The sequence below is a fragment of the Molothrus aeneus genome, chromosome 20 (genome assembly GCF_037042795.1).
Source record: "Molothrus aeneus isolate 106 chromosome 20, BPBGC_Maene_1.0, whole genome shotgun sequence".
In the NCBI taxonomy this organism is placed as follows: Eukaryota; Metazoa; Chordata; class Aves; order Passeriformes; family Icteridae; genus Molothrus; species Molothrus aeneus.
This window is the reverse complement of record NC_089665.1, coordinates 3,589,222-3,604,234: the sequence shown is the minus strand read 5'-3', so window position 1 is coordinate 3,604,234 and position 15,013 is coordinate 3,589,222. Positions and strand designations below refer to the sequence as shown.

At 51.3% G+C, this 15,013-nt stretch overlaps 1 protein-coding gene across 1 annotated transcript; it reads left to right on the top strand.

Moving 5' to 3' along the window:
• The first annotated feature begins 753 nt into the window (after positions 1–753).
• On the top strand, positions 754–11,134 carry LAT2 (linker for activation of T cells family member 2). Its single transcript, XM_066563625.1, has 12 exons — positions 754–850; positions 2,052–2,091; positions 3,517–3,560; positions 4,362–4,416; positions 5,068–5,111; positions 5,847–5,885; positions 6,745–6,775; positions 6,909–6,988; positions 7,382–7,447; positions 8,203–8,265; positions 9,078–9,162; positions 10,370–11,134. The coding sequence occupies exons 1-12, from the start codon at positions 766–768 to the stop codon at positions 10,386–10,388; spliced, it is 651 nt and encodes a 216-aa protein (XP_066419722.1). The 5' UTR covers positions 754–765; the 3' UTR covers positions 10,389–11,134.
• Positions 11,135–15,013: the final 3,879 nt, after the last annotated feature.

Sequence of the window (15,013 nt, the reverse complement as noted above, 5' to 3'; positions counted from 1 at the left end):
GTCTTGACTGTTTAAATATTGCCAAGTGCCTCCCTTTTGCCCTCTCTTCTGGATATCAAAAGATTACTGTCTGCTGACAGGTTTGATGGCAGCAGGGTGGGTTTGGGGACTGGGAATGAGTGATTCAGAGCAGTGGAGGAAAGGGCATCACCTCTGCTGCCCTGTGCTACAGGCCCAAAGCCCCTTCTGCATCCTCAGCAGCTCCCTGGGCGTGGGAGGGCAAACAGCACCTGGCTTTTGGGGCTAAAAGCTCTCTGAGGGATTATTGTATCTGCAGGGAATGCCACAAGAAAGGCGGGAATGATGACTCTGACTCCATGTTCTTAGAAGGCTGATTTATTAATTACTTTATGATACTATATTATATTAAAGAATGCTATACTCTACTAAAGAATACAGAAAGGATACTTACAGAATGCTAAAAAGATAATAATGAAAACTCCTGACTCTCTCCAGAGTCCTGACACAGCCTGGCCCTGATTGGCCAAAGAGTGAAAACAACTCCCAGCAGAATGCAATGGAACAATCACCTGTGGGTAAACAATCTCCAAACACATTCCACAGGAGCACAACACAGGAGAAGCAAATGAGATCAGAATTGTTTTCCTTTTCTCTGAGGTCTCTCAGCTTCCCAGGAGAAAAATCCTGGGCAAAGGGATTTTGTTCAGAGAATGGGAATGCCACAAGGGATGGCCTCACAGCCCCCTGTGCCCCCACAGCTGATGGGGTCCCCTGGCTGTGTTTCAGGCTGGATTTGGCTGGGCCATGCTGCAGCTGGAGCTGTGGGCGGCCGCGGCGCTGATGCTGCTCGGGGCGGCCGTCAGCCTCTGCATCAGGTGCCAGCATTCAGGTAAGTGCTGCCCACCCCTGGCTGGAATTCCCTCTTGGAATGTCCCCCCCAAACCGTGTGGGTCTGGCTCTGCTCAGCTTTGCCCTTCTGGGGACTGGCTGTGGTCCATGGTGGTGGTGGGCACAACCTTCACCAAGAGCACCTGTGCCAACAGGTGTGAGCCACGAGAGTACCAGCAAAAACACACAGACAGACACACACAGACAGACAGATGTACAGACACATGAAGTAACTCAACAGTGATGACACAGGAAGGTCCAGGTGTGGAGTTCCAACAAGACTTTATTAGCATCTAACTCAGAAGGGGTCCTGGAACCAAAGACACAGACACAGGACCGTCCAGGGTATAAATCCAGGGAAGGGACCAATAGGGAATGCCAGGGTGGATGGGCGGGGTTACACAAACCAGTGGGAACACAGGGAAGGGAGAACTCTCTAGAACATGAACATATAGGGGAAAAGGGGCAGGGAAAGCCAACAGGCCAATGGGAAGGACAAAACCAGGATAAATTAACATAGAGCTGCAGAGTACTGTGGGGTAAAGTATTTATCTTTCATCATTCTGAGCTGTGGGGAGTGCCTGGAGTCTACAGAGGATCTCTCCAGGGTATTGCTGTTGCCTTCTCCCCAGCAGGTTCATGAGCTTCCCCAGGGATGCTCCCAGAGCTGGAGCCTCACAGAAGAGGCTCTGCCAGAGCCAGGAGGGAAGGAGCACCCCAAAGTGCAGCCCCCCTTCCCTGGGGCAGATGTAGCTCTGAGATCCCTCTGCATGGTCATTGTGGTGGGTGGCTCTGGGACTCCAGCTGGGAGGATGAGCTGCAGTGACACAAACCCTGCAGGGTCTGGGGCAGAAGGGCAGGCAAGGAAGGGGAGTCTGGAGGATGAATTCACACAGAGGGTTGGGTGAGCACCCACTGGGGTTTGAGCCCCTCCCTGAGCATTGGGTGGGTTTTAATGGGGAGGAGGCTGCAGTTTGGGGTTTGGGGGCAGGACTGGCTGCTTTGCTCTGTGGGGTTTGAGACAAAAACCACAAAGCAAATATAGTTTAAAAGAATTTCATCAAAGCCCTACTGCAATTGCTGCTCCCTGCCTCTGCTGTCCTGATGAGCTGAAGAAGCTTTGTGAATGCATTTTATTGGCCTTTCTGATCTCTAACTCCAAATCATCCTTTCTAAGAGCTTTTTGTTCCCTTGTCTTCCAGCTACCGAACGGGAGGCGCAGCTGAACGAGCGGAGGAGCCAGTAAGTTGCCTTTCCCAGTTGTGCTTCTCCCCCAAACAAATCACCCAGGATGAGCCCCAGAGCCAGACCCAAGCTGAAATCTGGGTTTTTATAAAATGAAATAATGCCAGGATGGGGTGCAAGGCTGTGTGCCCCAGCCCAAGGTACTGCTGAAGGGGCAATGCCTTCACAGAGAATAATCCAAAATGAAAGTGAAGTTCTGACTGTGGTGACATTGAATCATTAACTAGTTGGAAAAGGTCTGGGAGAGAAGGGCAGGTTTTTATCCTGTTCTGCTGTGCCCTGAGATGAGATGGAAAGATTATTTACTCCACAAAGAAGCCCCTTCCCTTGGCTGGGGTGGGTTGGACCATGTACCAGAGCAACCACTGACCTGCAGCACAAGAAATGAAGGAAATGCAATGTACACACATGCACTGCCCCTGGTTTCCTTCAGCAACAGACAAACCACAGTAAATGATGTTAAAAAAAGAAAAGTTGGGTTGTAAGCTTTGTTACAGGAGCTGCAATGTGGCTCTGCCAAGGCCTCCAAGGGGTTGGGAACCTTTCTGTGGGGAAAGGCTCCAGAGTGATCCATTGCAGAGTGATGGAGCAGCCTCTGAAGGCTCCATCCCTCATGGACTCTTGCTGAATTGTCCCAACTTCTTGAAATTTATACCTGGGTTGGGTGGTTTGGGCTCAGGTTTGTGGGGCTGTTTGCTCTTTTGGGAAGTGTGGTTTGAAAGCAAAATGGTTTGACTCCATGTTTGGGTTTTTTGACAGCCTTGGGCCATGAATCCCAGCTGGGTATGGGGCAACCCCAAGGAAGAAGGGGGAAAGGGTTCCCAAAATTGGAATTAATAAGTACCTGTGTAGAAACACCTGCAGTAGAAAAGGTGTTGAATTCTCTTGTGCTCTGAAAGCAGCTCTCCTATTAACTAAAAAGTAAAGAGGTTCCAGGGCATAGGTTGTCATTGATAATGTTATTTTATTCATGTTGATATTAAGGGATGATGGGAGGGGCAGAGGCAGCAGTGGGGTTTGAAGCCATTTCATGCATGAACATCCATTTTTTTGTGGGCAAAATGGTTCTTCTGGCCTTTGGTAGCTGAAACATCAGAATGAGAATTATCCTGAATGATGTTTTCCTATGAGAATTATCCTAAATGTTGTCTTCCTCATCCCTGGATCCTTCCCTTGCTGATGTTGGCTGCTCTACCAGTGGTTCCAAAACCACATCTTGTCTTTAAAAGATCAAAGAAGAGTCCAGGAAGATGCTCCCAGCTCATACAGGCCCTGCATGACATGCTGAGCAATGCAGCTTGGCATCTCACAGAGCCCAGCATGGTGCTCTCTGCCCTCCACTCACCACTCAGCTCCCCTGTATCTGTTTTCCCTGTCATAAACCCCAAAATTCAGCTGAGCTTGTACTGCTGTTTTTTCCAGGCTCGAGAGCCAGCAGAGATTTGAGGTGATTCGATCCCACACCAGTGAGTATGAGCATTGCATGTGGCTCCTGCCTGGTGGGGTGAGGGCCCTGCATGCACACAACAGGGGGAAAGTCATGTTCAAAGGGTCACCTTGAGGCCAGGCCAGGAAATGATGAGACCTGGAGTGTCCAAGCCAACTTAGATGCTTCTAGCTGTGTGAATTCTGAGCTCTGGTTTAAAAAGTGCCCTTTGCATCGAAAATAATTCATTAAAGTGATGTTGTTGAAAAGTGACACCTCTTGGAGCCATGCAGGGCACCCTGTGAGAATGAAGATGTGGGTGACAGAGTGACTCACCCATCACCCCCCTCACTGCTTCCTGCAGTGGGTTCAGTGCTGAAATTCTGAGTTTTGTGTCGCCAGGAGCAGCTGCCAGGTCCCTGTGGGATGAGTCCATCTGCAGATGGCTCTGCCCTGCCCAAGGGCTCTGCTGGCTCCAGGCCCCTCAACCCCCCTGCAAGTCTTTCATCCCAGCCTGGCCAAACCCTTGGCTGCCCCTTGCAGTGTGGAGGGAGGGCAGTGGCCCCAAATCAGGCGGGTTTGGGGACCGTAGGTGACAGGGCAGCAGCTGGGATCGGAGCTTCCTCCAGCAGTGTCTGCAAGCTCTGTGGTCTGCACAGCTTTTTCTCCAGTTGCTCATTGCTTTGACCGTTTTTGAACGTTGAAGGAACAATCTGGAAGCTATTTTGGGAAGATGCTTGTCAGTCCCAGGGATCCCTCTCTGGTGGATGTTGTGTGCTCTTTGACACATCTGCTGCTGCCATATTAATTAACACAGTAATTTTGTTGTTGTTCTTGCCAGTTGCAACTCGAAGGCTGGAAAAAAATAAGGAACCTGAGGACTCATCAATAGCAAGGTAGGAAAAAACCCAAATAAAATCTAGCTCTAGAGCCAAGGTTGGATGAAATTCACCCAACATAGATGAACATTTGGGGTTGCATTCTGGGCCCTATAGATATGGCTTGGGCTGTATTTAGAATCAAAGAATAGTTTGGGTTGAAAGGGACCTTTCAAGGTCATCAAGTCCAACCCCCTGGTGAGGAGCAGGGACATCTTCAACTTGATTGGGTTTCTTCACTTGTTGATGGTCAATAGTATATTTGGACTTTTTCTGGATTTTGCTCAGTCTGGCTGCATTTTTTTGGCAACTGATTAAATCAAACCCAGGGGAGTGAGCTGTGGCTCTACATAACAGCTACATCATGGAAAAGAAATGGCCATTATTCACTTACAAGCAGTTTGGTGATAATCAAAAAAAAAAAATAAATCCCCTTCTCCCCATCACCCAAACCCTCAATAACTTCACTGCCATTGTAACTCTGCTGCAATATTCAAGCAAAGTTATCACCAACTTGGGATTTTACTCCAAATTCTTAATCCCCCCTTGTTCCATGTGTGTACTTGATAGCCTCACAGGGAGGTTTCATGGGTGGTCCTTCTGATGGTGTGTAACTGCTGCTAGGGTTTGCTCAGACCTGGCATTTTAGGTCTCTTTTCTCTCTTTCAGTAAAGCCACCAAGGAGCTCAGTGCTTCCCATCACCCTGGATATGGTGAGCAGCCTCCTGGGCCAGGCACAGATACAATGAACCTCAGAGCTGTTGGAGGTGGAAGGGAGCTTAAAATCATCTCCTTCCACCCCCTGCCATGGGCAGAGACACTTCCATTAGACCAGCTTGCTCCAAGCCCTGTCCACCCTGGTCCTGGGTGGTTTAAGGGATGGGGCAGCCACAGCTGCTCTGGGCAGCCTCTGCCAGGACCTCACACCCTCACAGGGAAAAACCTCTTCCAATATCCCACCTAAGCCCATCCTCTGTCAGTGGGAAGCCATTCCCCCTTGTCCTGCCATTCCCAGCCCTTGTCCAAAGTCCCTCTCCCCTTTAAAGGTCTCCCCAGAGCCTTCTCTTTTCCAGGCTGAGCAACCCCAGCTTTCCCAGGCTGGCTCCAGAGCAGAGGACTCAGCCCTTGGAGCAGCTTTGTGCACTCCTCTGGACTTGTTCCACATCCATCTTAATTTGGGTCTATCCTGGGGCTGAGTTTACAGCCCAGTGCTCATCCTGCTGTGGCTGACCAGTCCTGGTTACAGCCACAGGCACAGATTGTTTAAAACATCACCCCTGGCTGTCCCAGCTCCTGTACCCTGGAGTGTCCAACCTTGCATTCGTGTCCCCTGACCTCAGAGCTGAGGGAATAGAGCTGCTGAAATATTTGGTGCCTCCCTCCATTGCCAAACTGCTGCCATCACTCAGCTTGAGCTCATGTGTAATGTGTCCCTCTCTTGTCCCCAGGGAGCAGGGACGAGCCCAGGTACCAGAATTTCCTGGCAGGTAAATGCTGCAGCCATGCCTGGGGGGCTGGGAAAGAAGGCTGGAGGGGATGGGAGGGTCCCAGGGGATGGAGGCTGGCAGGGAGCACATTTGGATTTCCAGGGGATGGGATCTGGCACGGAGCACATTTGGATTTCCAGGGGATGGGATCTGGCAGGGAGCACATTTGGATTTCCAGGGGATGGGATCTGGCAGGGAGCACACAGGCAGGCAGCACTGCAGCTGGCAGAGCTCTGGCTCCGTCCATTTAGAGATTGCTTTGCTTTGTGAGCCACACGCTGATCTCATCTGATCTGATCTGATTAAGGGCAGGGCAGAGGGGGGCGGATGCTCCCGAGCCCGCTGCTCCCTCCCAGGGCAGGGTGAGCTGCTGCTTGCCCTAAGAGGATTATTGCTGTGTGGGGCTGTGCTCTGCTTCCCCAAGCCAGGGAGCACATTCCCCATGTCCTGCCAGCTGGCAAGATGTGTCCATGAGAGGTGGAGAGCGGGATTTTCCCAGGAGCTGGGCTGGATCAGGGCTCCCTCCCTGTGCTCCCTGCCCTGCTCTGGGCAGGCTCTGGGGCTGTGGCTGTGCTGGGAGGTTTGTCCAGCTGTGCTGGGAGGTTTGTCCAGCTGTGCTGGGGGGTTTGTCCAGCTGTGCTGGGAGGTTTGTCCAGCTGTGCTGGGGGGTTTGTCCAGCTTTGGGGCAGGCTCTGGGGCTGTGGCTGTGCTGGGAGGTTTGTCCAGCTGTGCTGGGGGGTTTGTCCAGCTTTGGGGCAGGCTCTGGGGCTGTGGCTGTGCTGGGGGTTTGTCCAGCTGTGCCCAGCGGTTCAGGTTGATGCCATGGTTGGGTGCTGACAGCAAACCCTTGTTCTTGCAGAGAGCTGCCTGCAGGAAGACACTGCCTATGTGTAAGTACCCTGAGCTGCTGCCAGCACCGTGCAGTGGAGCCATCCTGGCCCCAGTGCTGTCCTGGTGCTCCCAGAGCTCAGCCTGGGGAGCCTGAGCTGGGCAGGAGGGATAACAGTGCTGCTCTCCTCCCAGGGAGCCCATGGCTCTGGATCACTACTACAACTGCAGCAGGCTCTTCAATCCACCCCGTGTGAGGTCTCCAGGCAAGCAAGGTGGGTTCCTTCACCCAGCCTGGCTGTCCCTGGGCTCCAGGAGCTGCTGAGACTGCTCTTGCTGAGCTCTGTGCATCACCGTGCATGGCTGAAGCAAGTGGGGCTCCAGGGGACGCATTCATTAAAGGGGTGCAGCAGAGCTGTGGGATTTGAGGGATGTCCAAGCCCCCATCAGTCCCTCTGTTGCCTATAAACAGGACAGCCCCAAACCATTGGTGATTGCACTCCTGTGCACCCAATTCCATCCCTTGGTCACCACAGGCTGTCACTATGACAATTTTTTAGGTAATCTCCATTTCACTGTGGGATACAGCCCACAGGTGCTGAGGGATCTTCCCAGGTCATTTACACTTCCATAGGTCCTTTGTGACTCCTCTTTCTTCTCTCCCCCAGAGAAAGATGAGGATTCCTATTCCTATGAAAATGTCACCATTGGAGTGTCTCAGGGCTCTGATCCAGGTGAGGATGCTGCTGCCACAGGTCATGTGTGTCACACCAAGTGCAGAGGAGGATGGTGACTGCTTAGCCAAGGGAAACCTGCATGTTCCCAGCTCAGCTCTTCCTGCCAGCTCTGTCCATGGAGCTGGCACACAGGGGCTGCTGCAGGCACAGAGCAGGCCTGGAACATTTCCCCTTTCTGCAGGACAATGCACAGGGTGATACCCCCACCCTGGTGCCTTTGACTTGGTGGTTTCTGCAGCAATTCAGGAGCTTTGGGGTCTGCATCTTTAGTGTTGTTTTAGCCAGGATGATTATATTTCTGGCCCCTAGCTCAGGTTTCTCACCAAATCCAGCACAAGAAGGCTGCAGCCAGGAAGCTTGTAGAGGGTGACACTGGACCACAGTGTCTCTTCAGGGCTTCCAGCATCAGTCCTGGGGTGTTGCAATCAAAATAGGAAGTCAGTTTGGTTTCCTTCTGTGAGCTAACACAGGCTTTCTGCACTGCTGAAGGCTGCCCTGCTCCTGCCTGGCTTTGTGCAGAGTGATTAGAGGAGGCAGGAGCAGCAGGGACCTGTCTGATCCCCATCCCTCCCTGCAGAGATCCAGGCACGTGGCCAGGGCTGGGAAATGATGAGGCAGCAGCAGCAGCAGATCTGAGCTGGCTGGAAGCTCAGCCACGTGCATGGGGGCAGTGGCAGGAGGGGTTTCACAGAGCCCCTTTTTTGTCCATTTGCTGCTCAGTGTTGTCCTGTCCAAACTCTTCCCTGTCACAGATGATGCTGTGGACTATGAGAACAGCATGACAATACTCACATGGAAGCTCCAGCAAGGGCAAGGTAGGTTCCCAGCTGTTATTTGCTGTTTGGGGATGGGGCTTATGGGCAGAGTGCCTGGAGCACTAGGCCAGTATAGGCCATGCAAGGGCAATGCAGCCATCATCCTTGAGTTAATTTTTTCCCCGAGTTTCCGTGATAAATATCCAAGGCAATGTGCAAATTGTAACACACTCCTGTAGCTGAATGCTGCTCTGCTGGGATGTGGTGTCTGCCATCCTCAAAAGGCACCTTTTGGATGGCTGTGCCCAAACCCTGACCAGGGGATGCTGCAGAAGAATGTTGCTCTTCAGGTCTGAAATCCTCTTACAGTTGAGGCTGCCCCAGCACAGGCCCAGCTGTGGGATCCCCTGTGCCACAGAACTTTGTGCACACACCCAGTGGCTCAGCCCTTGACTCTCCTGCTGTGGTCAGGGGCCCTGTTTCTCAAGCTGACCTTTTAACAAGTTTCATTTAATGTGTGGCTTCCTGTGAGGTGTGAGGGCAGTTCTGGCCTGGGGGACAGTGGGGAGTGTACACATGTATATGTAAGAGCTGTGGTGTGAAAGTTGTCTAAGCAAAGTGATTCCTGTTTGCACATTCTCTTTTTTGGCTCTGAAGAGCTGCCCAGAGTGTTTGCAAATTTGCTGTGATAATTTTGAAGCCTCTTCAAGGAGACCTTGACACTGATGTGAGTTTTCTTAGCCCAGGCACAAAAACATGTCAGCAGCAAGGGCTAAATCCTGGCAGGACACCTGCTGTGTCAGGGGTCTGTGTGTTTCTACACTGTGTGTTCTCACACCACTCACTGACAAATGCTCCATCCTCACCCACAGCCCCACCGACAGAAAGCCTGGATGATGAGCCAGACTACATCAACACAGGGCCTGGGTCAGGCCCTGCCCTGCTGCCAGAGCAAAGGTAGAAACAGAGTAAATGGTAATGTAGGGTGGGAGGATTTGGTTTATGGTGTTTATTTAGGGGTGGAAGGATTTGGTTTATGGTGTTCATTTAGGGGAGGGAGGATTTGGGTTATGCCAAAGGGAGTTCAGCTGCAGCTCTGCCCTTGCTGGCAGCACCAGCACAGCAGCCCCCGTGGGCAGTGAGGAGTGTGAGGAGCCCACCCTGGGCAGTGCCTCACCTCTGGCTGATGCCAGGCTGACCAACAGGGACCAATAGAGACAAAATTGTCCAAGGCCAGGTCCCAGCTCCAGCACTGCCCTCCTCCAATGGGCACAGGAACCCCAAACTGCTCCAGGGTACCTCGAGCCAGCACTGCCACATGCTGTGGGCAGGGACACCCAAACCCCTGCTCTGAGCAGGGATTCCCTCAGCTGAGCCCTGCCTGCTGTGTCATGACCACACATCCTCCCCATCATCAGCACCAGCCTGATGCTGCTGATGAGGAATTACTCAAGGCAGATACAGTAAAAAAACTGCAGAGCTGCAGGAAGGGTGCATGGCACTGAGGGACAGTGAATGATGTGCTGGTCAGTGCTGGTTACCCTGCTCCAGACTGGAAGATGGACTGGGACCAGTATCACTCTCCTTGTTGGGTTTTTACCCTCTTGAGGGCCTACAGAGGCCCAGTGGGATTGTCCTTATGCCACGTGCCAGCTGCTCTAGTTTTATAGGGGTTGATATTCCCCAGACTGTCCCAAAATTGGATCTTTCTGAAGCCATGCAGAATACCTAAGATTTGTCCCCACCATGCAAAGCTCAGTCATCCTATTCTGCAGACTAGGGCATTTGCCTCTGCTGGATGTAGATGGACTTGGAAAAAGCCACCCTGAGAAACCTGACCTTATCTTGCTGCCAGGCATCTTTTTGCCATTATGATGATGCCTCTGTTGTAGCCTAATCTCAATGTCCAACCAACAAATGCCAGCAGAAGTTCTCCACCAAGGGAGGCTGAACTGAGAAATGGGCTCCTGGTGCCTCTGTGCCTCCTGCTCTGATCAGGGATCCTCCTCCAGGAGCACAACTGGGGTTTCTGCTTAGACATGGGCATTTTGCAGTGTATGTCACTACTTGTCCCTGGAAAGAAAATGTAGCAGGCAGCAGAGTTAAGCTGAAAGCAGGGATTAAAACTCAGTGGTCTCACTGTTTTTTCTCCTCTTATTTCAAGTATTCTGCATAAAGTCTGAAGAAATCTTTTGCTGAGCTGTAAGAGGGCACCCATCGAACAAGCGCTCAGGGAGAGGGGAGGTTTCCATCCCTCAGTGAAATCTCTTCTCCAAACTGTGCCTGCAGTGACACACAAGGGGTGTTACTGAAAGAAGAGCTGCACTGCTTGAAGCCCCACAGAAATCCAACTGCAAACCAGCAAGTGGAGGAAGCATTCTGCCCCAGTGACCACGGGCAAGCCCCAGGCTCCTCATCCCAATCTCATTTCTCTGCGTGTCCACTCAAGGATGGCCAGTGTGGGAAATGTTTTCTCCTGGCAGGCATGAAATGAATCCTTAACTTGCTGAGCAGTAATGCAGCCAGCTACTTAATTTGTCAGGGTGACTCATGCACAGTGTATTAAACCAGAGGGATTATGTTCTGATTTAGTTCCTGTGCTCTCCTACAGAAGCAGTTTTCTATGTGAGAGGAACTGGCGAGGCAGAGGTGGTGTTTATAACAGCAGTGGCTGTCTGGAGCTGAATGAGATTCCAACCTGTTCACAACAGCTAAAGAGGATTAAATGCCTGCTTATCCATGGGCATGTAATTCACAGTGTTGGTCTGTGGCAGTTTTCCTCATGTTTCAGTATCTGTTTTAAAATGATACAAAGAACCAGCAGCAACTGTGAGACTCAGATCCACCAGCCTCAGAAACTGCACCAGTCCTTCAATACAACTGTTGGAACATCATCCCAGAAACAGAATCCCTGTCTCCTGAGCCCTGATGTACAGATCTGGAATACTTATTTATTAAAACTGAAGAGCTTCCAAAGAAAATGTGTTTTGCTATGGTTTGCAATGGTAGACATTTGTGTGACAAAGAAATGGGAGAACATGAGGTGACATGGAGTGATGTGTAGGAACTTATGGGGAGAAAATGCATTAGAAGCCTTCTTCTTCAAGATCAGAAAGCTGTGTTTCAGGAAAGAGCCCAGCCCACACTCAGGGTGAGTGAGCAGAGAAGGGGAGCTGGGGGTTAGAGCTGTGGTGTGGGAGAAGGGATGTCAGGTGCTTCCTGCTGCAGATGACTGGCTCCAATTTTAGCAGAACCAAGAGAGGCCACAGGTCCCCACCGTTGGTGTGGCTGAAACAGTGGCTGGGTTGGAGTTGGCTCAGGTGAAGGTTTGCTCGTGGTCCCTACAAAAGCTGCAAGTTTCCACAGGACTTTTACAACAGAGGAGATCAGTGCACTTCAGGCATGCACACAGGCAGGGGGCTACAGCCTGGTTTTCTGCTTACCCCAACCCAGCTTCTCCTCACACCCTTTGGTTTCCTGATGGTCAAATGCTCTGCAAAAAGTCTGCAGAGGTGCATGGCAGCAGGGTCCCCCTGAGCCAGCAGCACAGAGAGTGACAGGCAAAGGGTGCTTTTGTCACTGAAATTGTGCCTGGACCTCACATGGCTAAGAGACCTTTGGATTCATCCTCAGCACCTGAAGAAGGTTCCACTTTCCATGAAGTGCTGCAGCCTGTGGATTGCTCACTGCAAGGGAACAGAGAGTGAGCTCGTTGTGAGTGATGCCTGGTGCTGTTACCCACTGGTGATTCATCTCCCAGCCAAGGGAGCCATTCATGAATAGGAGATTAGCAGCAGTGACAGATCCTTGGCACACAGCAACAGATCCAGCTGGAGGCCTCCCAGAAAGTTCTAGGCATTAGGTCAGTGCATGGTCAGAACATGAAAATACAAGATTTATTGTTCTCCTCACTAAGCAGGGAGGCAGATTACACCAGTTAGATTTTTTGGTACAAGAAAATTGTACAATTTTCCAATCTTCCATTGCCAAAGCCTGAGTTTAAATGCTGTGGAGCCAAAGCAGGTAGGGCAGAAGTGGATGTGGAAACTCTTCCCTTCACTTACTGGGGGTCTGAGCAAATCCCCCCTTGCAGCTCTCCAGAGCAGTCAGCTGTAGTGAGGTGTAAACCCTTTGTAAAGGTTTTGGAGCACTTCTCAGGCAATCATCTCATTACACTGGAAGGCATCCAGGGACTGTTTCAGGCACTCCCGTCAATAATGTTATTAGTCTGGCTCTGAACAACCTCAGTTTTTCTCTGCAATGACTGAGTGTGGATTTGTGTGTTCACTGACATGCTGCCCTTTTGGGCCTGGCTTTAGGTGTGCAAGGGCTTCTGGTGCTCAGCCAGAATTGCTGGACACTGTTGTTTGAACCTAATGCAAGGAGACTTAAAATCCCCTGGGTCCACCTCTCTCCACATTAGGTAGGCAGTTAAGTGAGAAATTCACTTCCTGTTTTCAATTTAAGGTGCTTTAGAAAAGTAGTTCTGGCTGGTGCAGCTGTGAAAATGGAGCTGGGGAGTCTGTGCTGAGTGCTGGAAAGCAGCAGCTCTGCACTAAGAGGGGGAACAAACACCTGTGGAGAGCAGGAGGTGTTGGTGGCCTCTGGGATTAATACTAGTCCTCTTCTTAGGAAAAGTGAGTGTGATTATGTCCCTGCAGAGCTGGAAAGGATTAGCCCAGAGGGGAGTCTGCTCCAAACTGGAGCTGTGAAATGCAGCTACTGAATACAGCTGAGAAGAAACCCTCTGAAACCAGGTAGGAACAGGAACCTGCCCCTTCATGTTCCTCACCCTTCCACTGGCACCACCCCTGTGGGCAGGCACATCTCACAGGGTAAGGACTGGCCTTGAGTCATCCAAATATGGTGTTTGCTGCTTTATGAGACATCCATGGTAACATCTCTTCCTTCCCCATTCCAATGAACACATTTAATGAGAAAGCAAAGACAGAGTAGGCTGGCTGTGATGCGCAGTCAAAGGAAAATTAACCTTATTTATATTTTTAGGGACAAAAGCTGTGATGCTGTGTTTGTAGAGAACTCAGCAGCTCAAGCTGCAGTACTGAACTATTAGTTGTGTGTTTAATAGAGTTTGTGCTGATAGTAACTCACTGGGTGGGAACCAAAGCCTAAGTTCAATTCTAGTGAAGCAAGAATGCACTTTAAGCATTTTATCCATTATTCCAGGTGCTGTTTGCTGCACTCCCTGCACTTCAGCTGCCAATTCCCTTGCTCTCCTGCACATTGAATCACAAATGTTTGTCTGCAGGCTCTGCCAGAGGAGCTGCAGGATTACTTGAGGGGAAAGTCACGATGCCACCAGCTCTTGCTGCTGAAACTTGTGACCCCCTTGGCTTGTTAGAGAACAGGAGGGTATCTCCAGCCCCTGCCTTGGTGCAGGACCAGCCCCCAGGCTGAGGCCAGCAGGTGCTGCCAGGAAACATCCACTTGGCACTGAGACAGCTGCAGTGGGGAACTGAACACTTGGGGTGGAAATCATCTCAACAAAATGGGCAGAGTGAAGTGCAAGCACCAGCAACTTGTGCCTCTGCAGTCTTTTGTGTGACTGCTGTCACCAGACCATGCTTAATTGCAAGGCCTTTGACACTGTGTCCCACAGCACGCTCCTGGAAAAGCTGCAGCCCATGGCTGGGACAGGAGCACTCTGTGCTGGGCTCAGACCTGGCTGGATGGGCCAGAGAGTGGTGGTGAGCAGTGCTGCATCCAGCTGGGGCCAGGCACCAGTGGTGTCCCTCAGGGCTCTGTGTTGGGACCAGCTCTGATCAATGTTTTTATTGATGACATGGATGAGGGGATTGAGTCTTTCATTAGTAAATCTGCAGGTGACACCAAGCTGGGAGCATGTGTCGATCTGTTGGAAGGTAGGAGGGCTCTGCAGAGAGACTGGAACGGTTGGAGGGATGGGCAGAGTCCAATAGGATGCAGTTTAATAAATCCAAGTGCCCAGTCCTGCATTTTGGCCACAATCACTCCCTGCAATGCTCTGGGCTGGGGATGGTGTGGCTGGACAGTGCCCAGGCAGAAAGGGACCTGGCGGTGCTGGTCAACAGCGACTGACCATGAGCCAGCAGAGTGCCCTGGGGGCTCAGAAGGCCAATGGCTCCTGCCTGGATCAGGAATGGTGTGGCCAGCAGGAGCAGGGAGGTCATTCTGCCCCTGCACTGGGCACTGCTGAGGGCACACCTGGAGTGCTGTGTCCAGTTCTGGCCCCTCAGCTTGGGAAGGACCTTGAGACGCTCGAGTGCATCCAGAGGAGGCAACGAGGCTGGAGAGGGGCTGGGAACACAAACCCTGTGAGGAGCCACTGAGGGAGCTGGGGGTGCTCAGCCTGGAGAAAAGGAGGCTCAGGGGTGACTTTATCACTCTACAACTCCCTGAAAGGTGCCTGTGCTCAGCTGGGGTTGGGCTCTCTCTCCAGGCAGCACTGACAGACCCAGAGCACAGTCTGAATCTGCAGCAAGGGGAATTTAGGTTGGATATTAAGAAAAAGTTTTTTATGGAGAAGGTGATAAAGTACTGGAATTGTCTGCCTGGGGAGGTGGCGGAGTCACCAACTCTGGATGTGTTTAAAAAAAGCCTTTCTTGGTCTTGGTCTTGGTAAGATCACTCATGACCAGGCTTGAAGTGTAATCCCTAACAACAGGATTCCATTTTTGTTTCTCCTGCTTAGCTCTCAATACCAAGGACATAAGCAGTTTTCCTGAGTGCACTGGACAGACCTCAATTGCTCTGGACTGTCACAGGCCTTTGTTCTGTCCTGCTTATAAAACACATACAATTTTGTGGG